An 18885-nucleotide genomic window follows, 5' to 3' on the forward strand; every position below is an offset into this window, starting at 1 on the left:
TGGCCCCATATAACAGACATAAGAGAGGAGGAAGCTGCTCTAAAGCCACCCCTGTGAAGAAAGTAACTGAGCTGGTGTGTCACCTTTTTCGCACCCCCCTCCCAAAATCTTATGGGTTCCTTTCAATTTGTCTCTGGTGCAAGGGGTCTTCTCCCTCCTCCTCCATTAGGAATGGGTTTTTCTACTTTCTTTGCGGTTTATGCCAGGATACTGTGCTGTTTTACTGTTGGAAGAGCCTTGCAGCTCCTGGTGCAGCTTAGCTTGGTGCCCTCCAGATCCTGTTTGACTGCAGTTCCCATCATTGGCTATGCCAGCTTGTACTGATGCGTATTGTAGTCTAGTGAAATATGGAGGACAGCACATGGGCTACCACTGACCTAGTGTCTTCATTAGGGTAGGGTCTTGTTTCCACCTTAATTGAACTAATCATCTAGCACCCCCTGCTTCCAGGTGAGGACTGAGTGTGCAACAGGTAATCCCCCTATATGTATCACACTGTAATTGTATATGGTCCATTAAAAAAATCTAATCATTTCTAAACCAATGTCCTTGCACACACCTTGCTTAAATCTAAATGTTAATAGCAGTGGATACATCAAGTTTAGAGATAGGAAAGAAGCATGGTCTTTCAACTCCAGTGTTTTGAAATAGCAGCTGGCTGTTCTGGCTTGCTTTAATCTATATGTACTGTGTATATATAAGCATACTCTTTCACAGGCTCCTTCAACTATGAGAGGTCAGAACAAACTCCACTGCAGTTTGCCAGTGGCAATAGCATGCTTGCAGATGGAGCCTTTTTCAATGAGTTGGGATTTATGCTTCTTTCTTTTGTATGTGAATGAAGTTAATCTTCAGCTTACAGCCCTTTGTCAAAGGATGCCTTGAGCTACCTTGTTGAGGTGTGCAAGTTCTAAAGAGAATTGGCTGCATTTAAAATGTGGGGACAGCTGTAGTTTGTTCTTCCTGCCTGACTAAGCAGAAATCATTTTCATTCCTGAATGTTTCTAGTTCTCTTTCCTTATCTCAGCAAGCAGACTTTAATCTTTCAGTGAAATGTAAAATTCTGGTACTAGGAGGGGTTGTCCTAGTAGTTGATCAATCGAGATCAAGCAATACCATGTGTATAACAATTACACAGGTGGATCTAACCCAACCCGGAGGTTTATGTCCTGCACATGTGCTTTATGTAGAAGGCTAAGATCTGGTTATCCATATAGGAACTTTTTTGTGGTATTCCTGTGGAATCAGCATTGTTTGGGAAACATTAATTTGTGAAATAGATCCAAAGTCTGTTTAACCTAGAGCCAGGCAACCTGTGGCCTTCCAGAAGTTGCTGAATTGCAGCTCATGTCATCCCTGACCATTAACCCTGCTGGTTTAACTTTTGTGAACATAATTGTGAACATCATCCCTGACCATTAACTGGCCCTGGTTTAACTTTGTGAACATAGTTCTCAGAGTTTGATAGGGAAGAACAACCTACCTGGATCTATTTTGTGAACATGAGTATAATTTCTTGCTCCAAAGACAGAAAATATTCTGCTTGAAATAAATGGTACTTTTTGAAGCTGTTGTATTCAACTTAAAATCCTGATAAATCACCACGATAATTTTCATAGGCTTTCCTGGGATTCTCCTTTAATAATGAATATGTTTTATCCTTGACCTGGTTTCATATTATTATTGTTTATTAAATGTATTAATCATTTGTTACCTAAAAGGTCTCCAAGTGACTTACATTTAAAACATTTACACAAATACATTGTACTGTAGGCAAGGGAAAAATGTTTCATGCAATATATAAAAACCCCAGCCCCATTAACAGCTACAGGAAGCTTTGGTTGTAAACCAAACTCAACTGAGTTTATCAAAGGCCTGGGTAAATTGTCTCTTAGACTGGGGCTGAAAAGATGTCAGTGAAGGTGCCAAGCAGGACTCCTAAAGAGAGCATTCCACAGATGTGGAACCACTATTGAAAAGGCCCTTTGGCACTACCTTCCAAGCCTCCCTCAGAGGATGAACCTGGAGAAGGGCCTCACATAATGATCTAAGTGTCCAGGTATGTTCATTTCTGGAATGCCTTTCTCAATAATATTGGGCTCCTGAACCATAAAGAGTTTTAAAAGTCAAAACCAGCACTTTGAATTGGGCTCAGAAACATACAACAACCAATTTAATGTGAACAGAATTGGTGTTCTGTTCATCTTAAACCTGTCAGTAGTCAGGCTGCAGTAACTGAAGCTTCCAAACTGTTTTCAAAGGCCCCATCCATCAGTTGGAGGGCAGAGTGTTGTGCTTTATTACAACCACTGTAATCCACCTTAAAAATGATTCAATTGGAAGGCTTCATATATACAATTATATATTACTGTATATTCCTACGTATAAGACTTACTTTTTAACCCAGGAAAATCTTCTCAAAAGTCAGGGGTCGTCTTATACGCCGGGTTGTATTTCTTATATGACGAGTATATTCCAAACTCTATATTTTAACTGGAAAAGTTGGGGGTCATCTTATACGGTGTATATATAGAGAGAGCTCTTGATGTGGCTGTACACAACTTCAGAGACCAATTCAGTTCATTCAAAACTCAAGGGAGAATGACCTCAATAGTAAATGTGTTTTAGTACTGTATTGCTTTTTGGTAGTTAACTCTTATATGTGCTCTTCATTACTGGAATAGAATAGAATAGAATAGAATACTTTATTGTCATTGTACATAGTGCAACAAAATTGAATGCCATCCCATAATAAACTAAATAAAAACAAAATTACAGCCACACACAGCCACACACCCATCACAACTCCCCAGGATCATACTATTTAGTTACAGCACTTAAGATGGTTATAGCTCTTGGATAGAAATGGTATCACCTTCCTTGTTATGGGAAAGGTTAGTCTAATGCAAACAGTTGTAGTAGTAAATGAAAGAGAAATTGTTAACAGTATTGAATATGGTCAGTATAGCAACCATATATGCTGAGCAGACTTTACAGAAAAGTAGAACCAGGTGATAATGTCCATATTAAGGATCCAAAGCAGAAAAAAATAAAAAGTATTGGGGGTGATACTTTATCATTTGACTGACTTACCCAGGTGGCTGTGGTCAACATGTGGTACCCCTTTCTTGTGTGACACAGGCAACAAAGGTTTGAGGCACTCCTGGACGACAGTAGAAGAACCCACTAGCTTAGGTGTGGCATAGTCATGCCTGCACTCCTGCCTACTATTATGCACAGAAGACGAGATTGGCCATTCTTGCTATGGCTGATAGGAGTTGTAGTTAAGCAACATATGAAGGGCTAAGGGTTCCCTACCTCTAACCTAATACCTCAAACTTTAGGTTCACTTGTCAAAACAGTTGCCCATCACTGGCTTGGCGAAACAAGGCGTGCAGTCCTCTTAACTATGAACTGTTGTCAGAATCCCTCTACATTCTAACAGCATAGTTGCTGTAAACATAGTTACTGTAAACTTAAGTTACAAAGTTCCACTGCTCTGACCAAATCTTCCAATGCCCTGATTTTAAACATGTTTATTAGAAGCAAATCCCAGTGACATTATGGTGGTTCTTTGGAAAAATAGAAGTGTGACCTTACCTAATAGTCTTTACCTAACAGGAACAACAGTTCTTCACCTAATGCTGTGGGGAAGACTTAAATGCTTTATGAATAATTTTATAATTTTCTAGTGTTTGTTAGAGTTGTCTGAGAACTTCATAGGTGCTGTAGCTGTGCTTGTGGAAAGCGCTCAGGAGGATTGTCTTCTTGAGTTCTTGCCACTTAAACCGCCTAATTGTAAATGTGCTTTGTTTCAGAGATGGTGGAACCAGGACAAGATCTGTTGCTTGCTGCTTTGAGTGAGAGTGGAATCAGCCCAAATGACCTGTTTGATATTGAGTCTACAGATATGGGTCTTGCAACCCCAGCTCCAGCCATTCAGCAGGTTGATAGACCAAAAATACTTCAATTGGTTACTGTAATAACATTTGAGCTGCCTTTTCTTTTCAAGTACATTGCTGATACTGGGTGATTGAAAAGGGAAAATAATGATATTTAAAAAGTTGCCTATTCTGAATAAACACTAAAACAAAGTGATAGCTTGGATATGAAGCAACATGACTGTTGAATAAGTGAGCCTAACTTCAGTTTGGGTGCAAACATTGTATCCTAGCCTCTTGTACATTAAATTTGCCCAGTTCCAAGTCAATAATATGCTTTTGTATTGTGGCTAGAGATAGGGTGATAAAATCTAGGAAATAAAGTTTTCGGGTTATGTGCTGCTCCTAGTGGTAGAAAGTTTGGGGAAGTTTCTCCTGTGACATTGTTACATTTTGTATTTCTGCCTGTCTGTTGCAAAATTTTAAGCATTTAATAATTATCAGATCCATCACCTGGTCAGTTTTGTCTTCCAAATTAATTGCAATAACCTAGCCTCATTTAAGCATTTCGATTCGTGCCATTGAAGTCATATGAAGAGAGACTGTGTGTTCGTCCCACTCTTGCTACTGTGCCCTGTGCTGCCCTCCTCTTGATACTGAGGAGGAGATGTGTGTAGGCCAGTGATGGCCAAACTCGGCCCTTCAGCTGTTTTGGGACTACTATTCCCATTATCCCTGACCACTGGTCCTGTTAGCTAGGGATGATGGGAGTTGTAATCCCACACAGCTGGAGGTCCAAGTTTGGCCATCACTGGTGTAGGCTAATGGTATAAGCCATAGCATTGTTTATTAACCGGTGGCCATATGGCCCCATGGGCCCCCTCCCAGGTTATTCCAAGGGGGCCATAAGTAAATGAGGGGCCATGGCACAAACAGAAGAAAATAGAAAACAAGTAGAGTGAACAGAGAAGTGACCATGCTTCCCAGTGGGTGGATTGCCATGCGTACTCTATGGCAGCGTCACTTCCACTTCTCCTTCCCACTTCCGCACTCCACAGGAGGGCCACAGGAAGGAAACAAGATCTGAAGTGAGCCATGGTCGGAAAAAGGTTGAGAAACAACACTGAGCTTGCATGTCACTCCATATAGAAACTTGGTCGCAAATGCCTGAAGAGGATTCATACAAACACTATATAAAAATATTTATATAATATATAAAAATATTTGTTGTCATCTAGACATTGCATGAGGTCACAGTTGTCAGTGTTTTTTATTTTTCAGAAGTAAGTGCAAGAGTATCTTATATGGAATATCTGCATACCTGTTGTGAACACATATTCCATGTCTGCGCATACAGTATCTTCTTTGGGATATATCTAAGAATAAAAGCTCTCCTCCAACTCTTTGGTATTAAGCCATTAAGTCAGGTTGCAGAGCAATTTCATTTGGCTTCCTCTTAACTGTAGACTGTATTAAATTAAATAGATAAATAAAAGGACAAAGTGAGATGCTTGTCTGAGTTGAATGTTGTTTCCAAGATGTGTTCTACAACGTAACTTTATTCTCTCTGTCTTTCTTTAGTCAGCCCCAGTTAGTGCATTAGAACTGGGCATGGAGACTGAAGCATCACTTGCTGTTAAAACAGAACCACAGACTGCATCTTCTCCAGCTGTGCTGAACATCAGGGTAAGAGAAGTAAAGCCTTAATTACCGTATATTCCCCTATGTATAAGACGCCCCCTATTTGGGGGGACTAAGAAAATGGGGGAGATGTGTCTGTGTATAAGACACCCCCCCAAATTTTGACATTTTAAAGGGGGGGAAATACAGTAAGTATGTGAGTTGGCTCTTTGCCTCTGATGGAATTGATTACATGAAGAAAGAAAAATTAGTGGGCACAAATTTGCCTGCAGATACCTTTTATCACAGAATGGCTTGCGCTATGAAGAAACAGTTTTTTCTATGGGAAAGGTGTAGAGTTCAGTGTTCACTGTCTTGCATATCATGCTGATTCATGTATGTATTGTATGGTTAGGGCCAAATCTACCTTGGGGAGACAGTTTACTTGAGTATATTTGGAACCCTTAGTATTGTATATGGTGCTTCTTAAGAGCTGTAGTACTAAACAGGTCCCAAACTGCCCACACTATCAACATTGTATAATGCTTTGTATAAAGCCCCATCCACTCAGAGCAAAAAACATTGGATGCCACCCACTATTAATATGACAGCTCAACAAAAAAAGCTAAATAGTAACTTGGAGGAGGGAATCCAGGAAAATGTCCTTTAAAAACTACTTAACTTTTACCTAAGTTAGGAAACTTGCATAGGGTAAGTTGTGTTGAGAACTTTTCTGATGCCCCAGAGTTAACTTAGCATGTGTTTTTAAAAACAAGAAACAAAGCTTTATAAGTTCCCCATGTTAATTCCCTCCCCACCAACTCACAGTTGCTCACAGTTTCTGCATGCCATTAATTTTTTTTCATTCTTGCTGCATTGTTGGCCAACTCCTGCCTACAAAGTATATATGTATCTACCCATTTCCCCCATTCATTGCTTTCATTATATTAATTATTGCAAGCACTACTTTTTATTATTAGATATTATAACCAAATGTTCTAAAAAAGATAAGATTTTATACAAACACTTCTATCTTGCCCAGCTTGCTGTGGAGTCTGAAATTGAAACCGGAACTATTCAGTTTTAAGTTTTCGCTTTCACTTGCAGGCCAAGACTAAATAACAAGTTTAAGTTTGGTTTTCCAGCAAACGATAATGATCTTTCTGTTCTTTCTGTAGCAACCACCATCAACTACAACCTTTGTGTTGAATCAAATAAACCAGCTTCCTACTCTGGGAACTACCATAGTAATGACAAAAACAACCCCTGTCACCACTACCAGGCAGACGATTACTGTAGCAAAAATTATACAGACCAGCACCACTACCCGGCCATCAGTTGCCGCGCCAGCAGTTCGGAATGCCCTGACTACCACAACTCCCAAGGACCAGATCCAGCTAAAAGATTTGCTAAAAAACAATAGTCTTAATGAGCTGATGAAGCTGAAGCCACCTCCCAACATTGCTCAGCCGGTTGCAACAGCTGCAAGTAAGTGGCTTAAGAAGCTGACTGGGTGGAGTATTAGTTTTGGGGGGACTTGAACAGAATAATCTAGCAGGGTCATTGCAGACTCCGTAGCCATTTGTGTTTATACTAGATCACCTTTCCTCAACTTGGTGCTTTCCACAAGTTTTGGACTACAGCTACCATCTTCTCTTATCATTGGCCACATTGGCTGGGAATGGTAGTTCATAGTTTAAAACATTTAGAGGGTACCAGATTGGATAAGGCCATGCTAGATATTCAGCCTGATTTTTTTGCTACAGCATCTTACAACAAGAATGGTGTGCAAACATAAACTGGATAGCCCAACCATGTTAATGTGACTCTTCTAAATAAGTAGTAAACTTTGTAGCATGTAATACAGTAGGCCAACCTCTGCCAACCTGATGTCCTCCACAGGCAGTACTGCTGATAGAACTTGTAGTCCAAAATGTCTGGAGGGCACCAAGTTAGTGAAGGCTGATGTAGGGGAATTGCTGGGCATGGTGTACATTAATAGCTAACCTGTGTCATGAAGTTTACATTTGAGTACCTTTACAAATGGGACTCTTGTTTAGAACATAGGTCGGCAATGTCTGGCCCATGGGCCGGATGCGGCCCACGAAGCCCATTTATCCAGCTCACGGACTGCCCATCAACCGAGCCGCCCGCTCGCCAAGTCCCCCAAGCGCTGTGCTAAACCGGCGCAGCACGGCTCGGGGACTCGCTGAGCGGCGCCGAAAATGGCGCCTGAGCAGACGCTGGAAATCGCGTCTGCGCAGCTGCGGACATGCGCAGAAGCCATTTCTGGCACCGCACTGCCCATGTCCGGGATGCCGGAAATCGCTTCTGCGCAGTTGTGGACATGCACAGAAGCCATGTCCGGCCCACGGATGATAGCCCGTTTGAATCCTCCGGCCCATGGCCGGGAAACATTGCCACTGCCTGGTTTAGAACATACTTGCTCTGTTTCATTTTCTCTAAATGCAGGCTGTGAATGGAAAGCAAACTCTTGCATAAAGATAAAGGCTCTTCTTTTTTTTTGGGGGGGGGGGTTATTTCTGTGAATGAAGACTCCTCTTAGGTGGCATAGAAGCACATGAATGTTTTCTTGGTTAAAAAGCATTTACACTGTTACCTGTTTTGAAAATCTCCTGTGAAAATGGAGTTAAATTTTATCCTTATATTCTGATTCATAAAGGTGTGGTGAAATTATTTTTAAGTACATTTAGTCTAGGGGCCATGGATGTGACACATGGAAATTAAATAATTTCTGCAAGTCTTTGAACATAACATACACATCATATCAAGTGATGAGTACTATTGCCATATTATTGATTTGGATGAAGAGAGAGAGAGAGAGACTGCTAAATTATGTGTTCATCTAAATAATCTAAAAATTATTTAGACCCCAAATGTTGACTTTCTTCCAGAAATAATTGTAGTTTCTACAATGGTGGTAAATGCCACCAAATCAGGTAAGATCAACTTTAGTTTCACTGCTAAAACAGGGACTTGGGCTTCCTCTCTTTAACCCACTCTTCAAGGTGATTCAGATGTAAGTTTGATTTAACGATGGCATGTGCACTAGTAGCCCTGGTCTAACAGCCAGCAACCTGTTTAGTGTTGCTGTGGCAGAACCTGTTGAGAAACTGATGTTTGTTTGTTTGTTTGCTTGTTTGTTTGTTTAAGATTGGAAGAAATTTCCATGCTCTGACTCAGCATTCAACTATAGAGATTTGATGTTATTCTAGAAAATTTAATTTGCTATATATTAACTTTGAAATTTTCTCTGTAGCTGATCTAAGCAATGGTACTGTAAAAAAGGAGGCGTCTACTAAAGAAGTAGCAAGAATATGGATAAATGACATGAAAATGAGAAGCTTTTCTCCTACAATGGTAGGTGCAACTTCCTCAGCAGCGAGGTTTACATTGCTTTCTAATGGAATACGTCTTCTGAAAATTTTAATTCCCTGCACGCAAAAGCCAAATACAGAAGCTACTGAAGGAGTGCCTGCTCCTGTAACAAATAATTCTACTCCTTAAGAAAGTCTTTCTCTTGTGGTACTGTGACTTGGGAATTCCCTACCCAGCTATATTCACAGGTGCCTACAGCTGTCAAGATTTAGGTTTATTTTAAATAAATAAATAAATAAATACCCCACCTCCAAATCATTTCTGGTCTCTATCAGACCCTAATAATGATGATGATGATGATGATGATGATGATGATGGAAACAACAACAACAATAGTAAATATATTTAACCATCCATTTCTGACATGCTCTAAAAATATTTCCAAGCCAGTCCCAATTTAATATTTAAATTTTAAATCCATACATACAGTGTCTGTCTCATCTAGTTCATAAAAAGAAGTAAAGGAAATAAAGATGTTTCTTTAAAGTATTAAGATCGATAATCCACAAAGTTCACATCCCTCTTCTCTTACCTTTCCAATGTGTTAAATACATTTGCAGTTTGGCAAGCTTGCCAGAAAAGAACTTTAAAGCCTTAAATTTATGCATCCAGTATTAGCTCAAATCACAGTGTTAATTCAATTCATCCACTGGAATGCTTAAAAAGAAAAATCATTAGCGAGTATTTTATTTATTCTTCTCTTAGTCCCTGCAGATTTTATTCTATGCAGATCAATAGCTGCTTACAGGAGGGACCTCCTATTTCCCTCCTTGGTGTGGATCCAATTGATATAGTCTTATCAAATGTGTTTTGTTTTTTGATGACCATGTCCGAATTGGTCCGAATTCCCTTTCCTTTTTAGAGAAGTCGCTGCTTTAATGGCGGCACTTGAAGCATTTTGTTGTGAAATCTTGATCATGCCGTGTGACTGTGCTCAGACTCAGAGCTCCCACGGCTCTCTCCTCTAGGGCATTCCTGGCACCACTGGAGCCTTCGGAACCCGAATTTTCCTTTTGGGCTTTTTAGAGAGGGTGCTTTGCCAGTGCTCCCTTCCCGCCCCCTCGCAGCAATCAGGTTGCTCAGGAAGAGCGAACCCCATTGTCCACCATAGCCTGCAGCACAAATAGTACTTTTAAAAGATAGGCATTCTTCTCTGTTGGTGTAGCAGAGTCTTTTGGCTCAATCTGGCTGATTAGTCTTTAGTGTTGCTGTTTCTGTACACAATTTAACAAATATTCATCTTTGCTGCAGAAAGTGCCAGTAGCAAAAGAGGAAGAAGAGCCTGAAGAAGAAGATGAAGAAGAAATGGGTCATGCAGAGACCTATGCAGAGTACATGCCCATAAAATGTATGTTATTCAACTGTATAGGTTATTCAACTGCTTAGTTTAGGGAGGCTTTTAATGTTTAATCAATTATTTTATTTTATTTTTCTGTTGGAAGCCGCCCAGAGTGGCTGGGGAAACCCAGCCAGATGGGCGGGGTATTATTATTATTATTATTATTATTATTATTAAACTATTAAACTACACAGCTATACCAATATCTTTCTTGTAAGTAGATAATTGTTGTCGTGTGTATTTGTATATCTCCTACCTCTTTTCATTTGAAGACTGGGTCCCAACAGATCTCTAGATTCATTCAGCCTTCATTGACATAATTTAGACAATAAAATCATAAAGGGGGGAACAGTCCATAAAGGATGTCACTGTGAACATCTGCCTTCTTCGCCCTTCGCAGATCTCTAAATGTTTTCTGTCCTAATGTTGAGGGGGCTCGAATGATGTAATAAAACATACTGGATAGTTACACAAATGGAAGTACAGTCAAACCTTGTTATGCGCCCGCTTCAGCGAACATCCACGGCAAACCTGGAAGTACCGGAACGAGTTACTTCCGGGTTTGCCGCTCATGCATGTGCAGAAGCGCTAAATTGCACCCCGCGCGCAGACACGGCACTTCGACATGCGTCATTTTTGGGTTGCGGATGGGCCTCCGGAATGGATCCCGTCCACAAAATGAGGTTTGACTGTACGTGCTGCCCAAGGGGAATTGCAGGAATTTAGGAGAGGGAATTCCTTCCATAGGCAGAATTGCCTTTGTGTTTATCCAAGGGGCCTTTTAGGATATCACTTCAGTGGATTATTTCTTCAGGGCATTTTTGCTTCTTGTTTGAGTAAGCAACCCGCAGATGTTTGTTTCATGTGTTGAGTACATTTATGTCCTGCATCTTCCATCATGGAGCTCAAGGTGACATACATGGGATCTCCCATCCAGGCATTCTACCAACTCAAACCTCATCAGCAAGGTGGCTTTATCATGTGCTCACCTAATTTTTTTTTTTTTTGAGCATCTTTAGTCCCTTGCATTTCTTCAGGAAATGGGGCTAGGCTTGTTACATCACATGTAAATCTTGCAAACAAAGCTGTATATAAATCATGAGTCACACTGAGATAGAACTCTAGTTACTGTCCTGTACTTCATAAACCCTCAGAATTCCTGCTGTCTTTGTAGATTAAGAGCCTTGTATTTAGAGCCGTTCTTAGCTTTAGTTTTATTAAGAGCAAATGTTTGAATTAGAATCACTAAAAATTTATCTGTTGCTGAAGTAACCTCTGATAGGATGTTGCCTATAATATTTGTATTATATTCTACAAACAGTAAAAATTGGTCTGCGTCATCCTGATCCAGTGGTAGAAACCAGCTCTCTCTCCAGTGTTACCCCTCCAGAAGTTTGGTATAAGTCTTCAATTCCTGAAGAGAGTATTGATAGTGGCTGGCTGTCAGCATTGCAGCTTGAAGCTGTTACATACGCAGCACAGGTACGTCATGGTTTCATGTTTACTCAAAACGAACCAAGTTCCGATTCAGCTACAGAAGGTGTGGGGTTGGCATGTAACTTCTGCTATGCTGAATCTTTTATCTTGCTTTTTGTAACATTCTGCAGCAACATGAAACATTCCTACCCAATGGAGACAGAGCTGGTTTCTTGATAGGTGATGGTGCAGGTGTAGGAAAAGGAAGGACCATAGCTGGAATAATATATGAGAACTACCTCTTGGGTAGAAAAAGGGCAGTGTGGTAAGTAGAGGTCACTTAAATAGGGGGGAAATGCTACGTAAGCAAGATCCTTAACAATTTTTTTGCCTGTATCTTCACAGTTGTGTTTGCTCTCTTCTAGGTTTAGTGTTTCAAATGATCTGAAATATGATGCAGAAAGAGATCTGAGAGATATTGGAGCAAAAAACATTTTGGTTCATTCATTAAACAAGGTGTGGAATTTTTTTGCTATGTACAGTTGAAGCAAAGTATTAGGTATGCTTGTGTGAGATGCATGTTATGTCAATGCTGTATATCTTAGACATGCTAAAACCTGCTGTTTATTGCCTTCCTGCCTAAGTTGCTGTACTGGCACACAGTTGCTTAGAATGCCACTAATCCAGTGCAGTATTATAAAATCATGTTGGCATGGTGTTAGAGCCCTGCTACAGGCTTGATGGGCATTTCAGGATTGGGGTGGGGGGTACTGTCTAGTTATTAAAACACATGAGAATTGCTTGAGCTTTCTAGAGTTTATTTGGGTAGTAATTTGCTTCTGAACACTTCCACTGAAATTTGTAGTTCTCAACAAATTTAGTTGTGGGAAATGCTTCTTTAGTCCTTTGCTTTACAGTATTTGAGATCTTGCTAGAGTAATTAATTAATTAATATGATTAGTTTTATGAATCGTCATTTACATGAGTCTCCATGTCTTAATTATCTCTGTTATACATTCATATACTTAACAAATCCGCTATTAAACTTGCAGCAGTAAAATTCTTGTAACAAATGAGTTATTGGCAACTAGATGTTAAATATACAGTGGAAAAGAGTCTTATTGATCTGGGCGGAAGCTCTGCATAACATTTTAATAAGTTCTTGGAAATGACTGCATTTGTGCAGGTTTCTAATTGGGAATGGACAGGTCTATTTCCAGTCCACTTCTGTTTTGCATGTGTTCACTCATAAATCCACTTTGTCCTCTGTTCTGCATCAATTGTGAATTTTCTTAACCACACTACAGTATTCTTTACTTTATGCCTTTTGTTATAAAATAAGCATTTTGGAACATGTTTGGGCCATGAAATTTGTCACAAAATGTGAACAAGTGCAAAAACTGAAAGATAACTGCTACAATCTGTGTATTGGTCTGGGAAGTACAAATCAAGTCAGTTCATTAAAAAATGTGTACCAGACAAAATCCTGCAGTATCCCTACTAAACTTTAGCTTTAAAAACAGAGTCTATGTAAGAGAAAGTATAAGTATTAAGATCACTGTGTTGCACTTAACATTGCTGCTTATATTGGTTATGTGCATCTTGTTGCAACTTTACAATGATTATATTGATGGAAATTGAATGTTGGATGTACAAGTTTGTAAATGAAGTTTAAGGAACTAATAGTTGTGCCAGTTGCAGGGTGTCTTTTATACTAATATAGTATTTTTATTTTAGTTCAAATATGGAAAAATTTCTTCAAAACACAACGGGAGTGTGAAGAAAGGTGTCATATTTGCCACCTATTCCTCTCTTATTGGAGAAAGTCAGTCTGGGGGTAAATATAAAACCAGGCTCAAACAACTTCTTCACTGGTGCGGAGATGACTTTGATGGAGTTGTATCTTTTCAGTGTTCTAACCCGGTACAATAGCAGATTCTTCCCATAGCTCTTTAAAACTGTGCTAGCACTCACTTTGTTAAGCATGTGTGTCTTGCTGATTTTAAATTATTGGACTCTCAGTCACTTGAAAAAGGTATTTGTCAAATGTAGAAGTGTTTCCAAGCAGTCAAACTTTTGTATTTATAATTAAATGCAAAGACATGGATGTTTAGTTAATTAATAAAAAGTTAAACTGATCTTTAAGCTGCAGTATTTGATTGACTTTTTAGCTCTTAGTAGATTGTCCAGATGGAGCACCTTTTCTTACTTGCAATAACTATTGTTAATAAAAGTACAGTACAGTGGTACCTCTGGTTACGAACTTAATTCATTCCGGAGGTCCGTTCTTAACCTGAGATACTACTTTAGCTAATGGGGCCTCCCGCTGCCGCCACACGATTTCTGTTCTCACCTTGAGGTAAAGTTCTTAACCCGAGGTACTATTTCCAAGTTAGCGGAGTTTGTAACCCGAGGTACCACTGTACTTCTAAAAACTGTATATGGTAATCATTGTTTTGAGGCACTCCTCATTATTTTCCAAATAGAAGGAATGATCTTACAAGGTGTCCACTGAAACACATCCATATATACGTCATACCAAAACAACCAATATGCACATTTGATTGACTAAAACGTGTATGATTAATTGCCATTGCAATCCTATCCAATTTATCTGGGAGAAAGTCCAACTGAACATAGTGAGGCTCACTTGCAAGGAGAAGTGCTTAGGGTTGTGCTGCATTATTTCTTTAAAATTGGGTAACTTTATGACCAATCTTTCTGTTTCACTGTAAGTTAAAACTGCTTTGGGAGTAAGATTATTCTTATTATTAATGTCTATTCCTTAACAATATGTTCAGATAGTATTTGATGAATGTCACAAGGCTAAAAATCTTTGTCCTGTTGGGTCGTCAAAACCAACTAAGACAGGTTTGGCAGTTCTGGAGCTGCAGAATAAATTGCCAAAAGCCAGAGTTGTCTATGCTAGCGCCACAGGTATGTATTCTGTTTTAAATGTGGTGTTGTTGTTTTGTTACTTAAGATGGTGGAAAGGTATGAAATTTAATCTAGATATTTGTTTTCAGGTGCATCTGAGCCACGCAATATGGCATATATGAACCGCCTTGGGATATGGGGTGAAGGAACTCCATTTAGGGAGTTCAGTGACTTTATTCAGGCTGTTGAAAGAAGGTAAGTTGTTGACTCCATATGTCAACTCTTGTTGTTTAATATGCAGGCTATAACTATGTGGTAGAGCTCAAGATTTATATGAAGATCCAGCATGAAAATTGTTATCCTCAGTAAGGTGGCTCATGGGTATGGTTTGACACTATAAGACAGTTTCATATGAGGTGTTATTTGTTATCCAGTTGCACATGACTTGAATATTTCCCTGTTTTAGGGGGACAACTCAGGGCTTGAATTTGAAGGCAACATTATTTGCCAGAGGATATAAGAACAAACGTTTAATTCCTAGACAGAGGAGGGAGGAGTATTTAATGTGACTCAGAAATGAGACTTATACTATACTAAATCTGGGGAACTGCATGAAACAAAATGGAGACGCTGTAGGAAAATCTGAATTGCTTTCTAGTGAAATATAGTGAATTGCCTTATTCAAAATGCATGCTTGTGAGTAGAATACCTAAATATGAAGACTATTCAGTTCAGTGCCAAACTTCCTAGAGTTGCAAAAGCTGTTGTGGGAGGATCTTGTCTGTAGAGGTCTCTGTCAATGATGGCAAGTAAAGGATCCATTTCTACTTTCAAAAGCAGATATTGCATTGCATTGTGTCACTTGAAAGTTTTATTTTTTTATAAAAGTATATGTCACCATACTAAAATATTGCTGTGGTATAACAATCAGACATAAAACACCAATATAAATGGTCCAAAACAATTACTAAAGTGACTAGTCAAGAAAGTTTTAAATAGCTGCACAGGCCTGTTGGCATGAAAAAGTCTTCAAGAGGTGCCTCAGTCAAAAGTTGAGGGTGCTTGCTGAATCTGCTGGAGGAGTGTTATACAGCATGGGTCTGGTGACATTAAATTGCAATACAAGTCTCTCTTGCTGTATACTGAAATCAGATGGCTCCAGAAGGCCCTATTATCATTTCTCCACTCAGTTGACATTAACTGTTCAGGCACGGGAAGGGGTGAGAATGCCTTCTGGTTCCTCAGTTGTATGGTCCCAGGAGACTTTCTTATTTGAGGCAAAGTCCATGTCGTGTAACATCTTGTCTCCATAGATGTAAATAATAGAAAGCTTGACAGATTCTCCCTTCTCATGTCTATAATGTGTTTTAAAAATATGGTGCTTGCAACTCAGTCTTGTGGTGGTGTCATTTTGTGATAGTGCTTGAAGATATTTGTTCCATTGAAAAAATCATATTTAATCAGGCTTTCATACAATCATTAGCTTTCCCTAATAAATCCAAAAATTCTCTATTTTAAAATAATTTCCATCTAATCAATTACCTTGATGGTTTCTTTCTGTTTGTTTTTGTTTTCAGAGGTGTAGGTGCCATGGAAATTGTTGCTATGGATATGAAGCTACGAGGAATGTATATAGCAAGGCAGCTGAGCTTTTCGGGTGTAACCTTCAAAATTGATGAGGTTCAGCTTTCACATCACTATGTTAAAATGTATAATAAATCTGTAAAAATGGTAAGTGTATTTAAATACAGCATCTTACATGTTAAACTAGGCACTGTACCTTTTGAATTGTAGTTGAACACACAGACCCTAATCCAGACTGATAAAGGGTGGCTGACCAGGTGGGTCCAAGGTGTGGTAAATCAATATTTGCAGGATGGGGAGGTGACTGCCACTCTTAAAGATGCAGTAGTGTGCCGGCTCCTCGGTTGTGGGGAGAGGGGAGTGAACCCAGCAGTTTGTGAAAGCTGATGCCCAGTTGCACATGTTCTTGGGGAAGGTGCTCAAGAGGGTGATGGCCATCCATATACTCTTGAAGGAAACAGGTTATCTGGACTCATTCCAGTTGGGGTTCAGGCCTGAGTTAGGGACTGAGTCAGCCCTGGCTGCTCTGATGGATAGCGGAAGGAGAGGTGCCACCCTGTTTCTCCTCTTTAATCTCGCAGCAGCTCTTAATACCAACACCCATGGTATTTTTCTAGATTGGCTCTGTAGGTTGGCAGTTGGCAGTACAGTGGTTCTGCTCTTACCTAAAGGGTTGTATTAAGGTTTGTAGTGGCGGCCCTCTTAGAGATGTTGAAGCATATGATGCAGTAACCTGAGAAAGATCCTTCTTGGTTGTGATGCTCCAGTTGGGGAATTTCTTCCACCTGACACATAACTGATAAGTTTTCATTATCAACTGAAGACCTTACTCTTTGTTACCCAAACAAATACCCATTTGAAGCCTGTTAATTTCATGTTGCCTGTTAAGACTAATACCACTTGGTTCTTTAAGGGGTGTGTTTTAAATTTATTTATTCTACTCTGAGATTGATATAACAATGATAAATAATATTTTAAATAACTCAAATTAGTCATGACTAACTTAGCCCATTGATATCAGTGCTACATGTAAATTCTCTGGATTGAGACATGCTTGCACTATGGAATCCCCGCGACGGGGTGAGCTCCTGTTGCTCGGTCCCAGCTCCTGCCAACCTAGCAGTTCGAAAGCACGTCAAAGTGCAAGTAGATAAATAGGTATCGCTACAGCGGGAAGGTAAACGGCATTTCCGTGTGCTGCTCTGGTTCGCCAGAAGCATCTTTGTCATGCTGGCCACATGACCTGGAAGCTGTACGCCGGCTCCCTTGGCCAGTAGAGCGAGATGAGCGCCACAACCCCAGAGTCGGTCGCGACTGGACCTAATGATCAGGGGTCCCTTTACCTTATATTCTGGGGTGGGAATGGAGAATTTGTGGCTCTCCAGATGTTGTTGGATTTCTAACTTCTGTCAGCACCAGCCGGCATGGACAGTTATTCGAGAAAATCAAAGCTGTAGTCCAACATCTGGAGGGCACCAGGTTCCGGCTTCCATTTTAGGGTGTATTCAACTCATAGAAGGCAACACTGAGGTCCAGTAGTTTTTGGCAGCACTCTTTCTGAATTGACTAAGCACCTTAGAACAACACATCCTTGATTCCCTGAAGGTAGCAAGTTAGAAAAGAACTGTGATAAACTGAAACATTCTTGGACAAATCATCTCAGGTTAATCTTGCTGTGATGGTAAAGTTACACTGTAGAAGTTCATCATGTTTACTTATAGAAAAATTTCTGGTGTTCCTTTTTCAGTGGGTAAGTGCCAGGGAGAAATTCCAGCAAGCCGCCGACCTCATTGATGCTGAGCAGCGGATGAAGAAGTCTATGTGGGGCCAGTTCTGGTCTGCCCACCAGAGATTCTTCAAATACCTCTGCATAGCTTCCAAAGTGAAAAGGGTGGTACAGCTGGCACGAGAAGAAATAAAGAATGGCAAAGTAAGTTTCAGGTTGGCCTTGACTCTAGAATGTTTTCAAAACATGGCTTCATTTTCTCAGGGAAATGTCAGAGTGACCTGATGTGTGTGGATGGATGGGGTTGGGTAGGCTTTGTATATTTGGGAGAGCTTTAAACCTCACTTTTCTCTCTCCAGTGTGTAGTCATTGGGCTGCAGTCCACAGGGGAAGCAAGAACCTTAGAAGCTTTGGAAGAAGGTGGTGGGGAACTGAATGACTTCGTTTCCACAGCAAAGTAAGACTTATCAGTCATACAAATCTGGGAGAAGTAACTTAGTTTTTCAAGTTCTTGGAAAATGCAGATAACTGTACAATAAAAATCGATACTGTATAGGTTTCGCCAGCAAGCTTACTAAAAATTGAACATGAAGGGAGGGAGGGCTCACTAAAGTGGAGGAGGAAGAGGGCAGGCTAATCAACTGTACTTAGTCTTTCAATGCTGTTTTAAAACTGCAAATGTTGGAGATGTTTGTCCTGCATCTGCCTTTTTTTCTTCACCCCAAGCTATCAGAATGTCTTAATAAAATGTGATGGGGCTCTTGAGTTGTCATCATGTGATGTATGTCCTATTCAGAGCAGGTGCACACAGTGAAACATCAGAAGGCCTTTTCAGTTCCAAATGCATTGCATGTTGAGTCCAAAGTCCTAATATTAACAGATTTAAGATTAAATATCCAAGAATTCAAACCAGGACCATTTTTTTGAACATTTCAACCAAAATCATGAGTCTCTATCGGAGAACATGTGACAGCTGCTATCCATTTGCTACAATGTGTAAGGTCAACTACAGGCAGTGTTCATTTTGCATTGGGGTTCTGCTC

The 18885-nt window shown here is 39.9% G+C and overlaps 1 protein-coding gene across 1 annotated transcript in view; it reads left to right on the forward strand.

The window, feature by feature from the left end:
• The window catches only part of SBNO1 (strawberry notch homolog 1), a 39266-nt gene that overhangs the window by 484 nt on the left and 19897 nt on the right, over nucleotides 1-18885 (forward strand). The window contains exons 2-15 of the mRNA XM_035098173.3: nucleotides 3819-3946; nucleotides 5463-5567; nucleotides 6680-6989; nucleotides 8782-8882; nucleotides 10152-10248; nucleotides 11561-11721; nucleotides 11847-11980; nucleotides 12081-12171; nucleotides 13393-13554; nucleotides 14457-14592; nucleotides 14682-14787; nucleotides 16110-16263; nucleotides 17864-18046; nucleotides 18202-18299. Of these exons, the coding sequence (XP_034954064.1) occupies nucleotides 3821-3946; nucleotides 5463-5567; nucleotides 6680-6989; nucleotides 8782-8882; nucleotides 10152-10248; nucleotides 11561-11721; nucleotides 11847-11980; nucleotides 12081-12171; nucleotides 13393-13554; nucleotides 14457-14592; nucleotides 14682-14787; nucleotides 16110-16263; nucleotides 17864-18046; nucleotides 18202-18299 (1964 nt within the window). The 5' untranslated portion in view covers nucleotides 3819-3820. The remainder of the gene's footprint in view (nucleotides 1-3818; nucleotides 3947-5462; nucleotides 5568-6679; nucleotides 6990-8781; nucleotides 8883-10151; nucleotides 10249-11560; nucleotides 11722-11846; nucleotides 11981-12080; nucleotides 12172-13392; nucleotides 13555-14456; nucleotides 14593-14681; nucleotides 14788-16109; nucleotides 16264-17863; nucleotides 18047-18201; nucleotides 18300-18885) is intronic.

The sequence above is a fragment of the Zootoca vivipara genome, chromosome 16 (assembly GCF_965207765.1).
Source record: "Zootoca vivipara chromosome 16, rZooViv2.hap1.1, whole genome shotgun sequence".
Taxonomy (NCBI): Eukaryota; Metazoa; Chordata; class Lepidosauria; order Squamata; family Lacertidae; genus Zootoca; species Zootoca vivipara.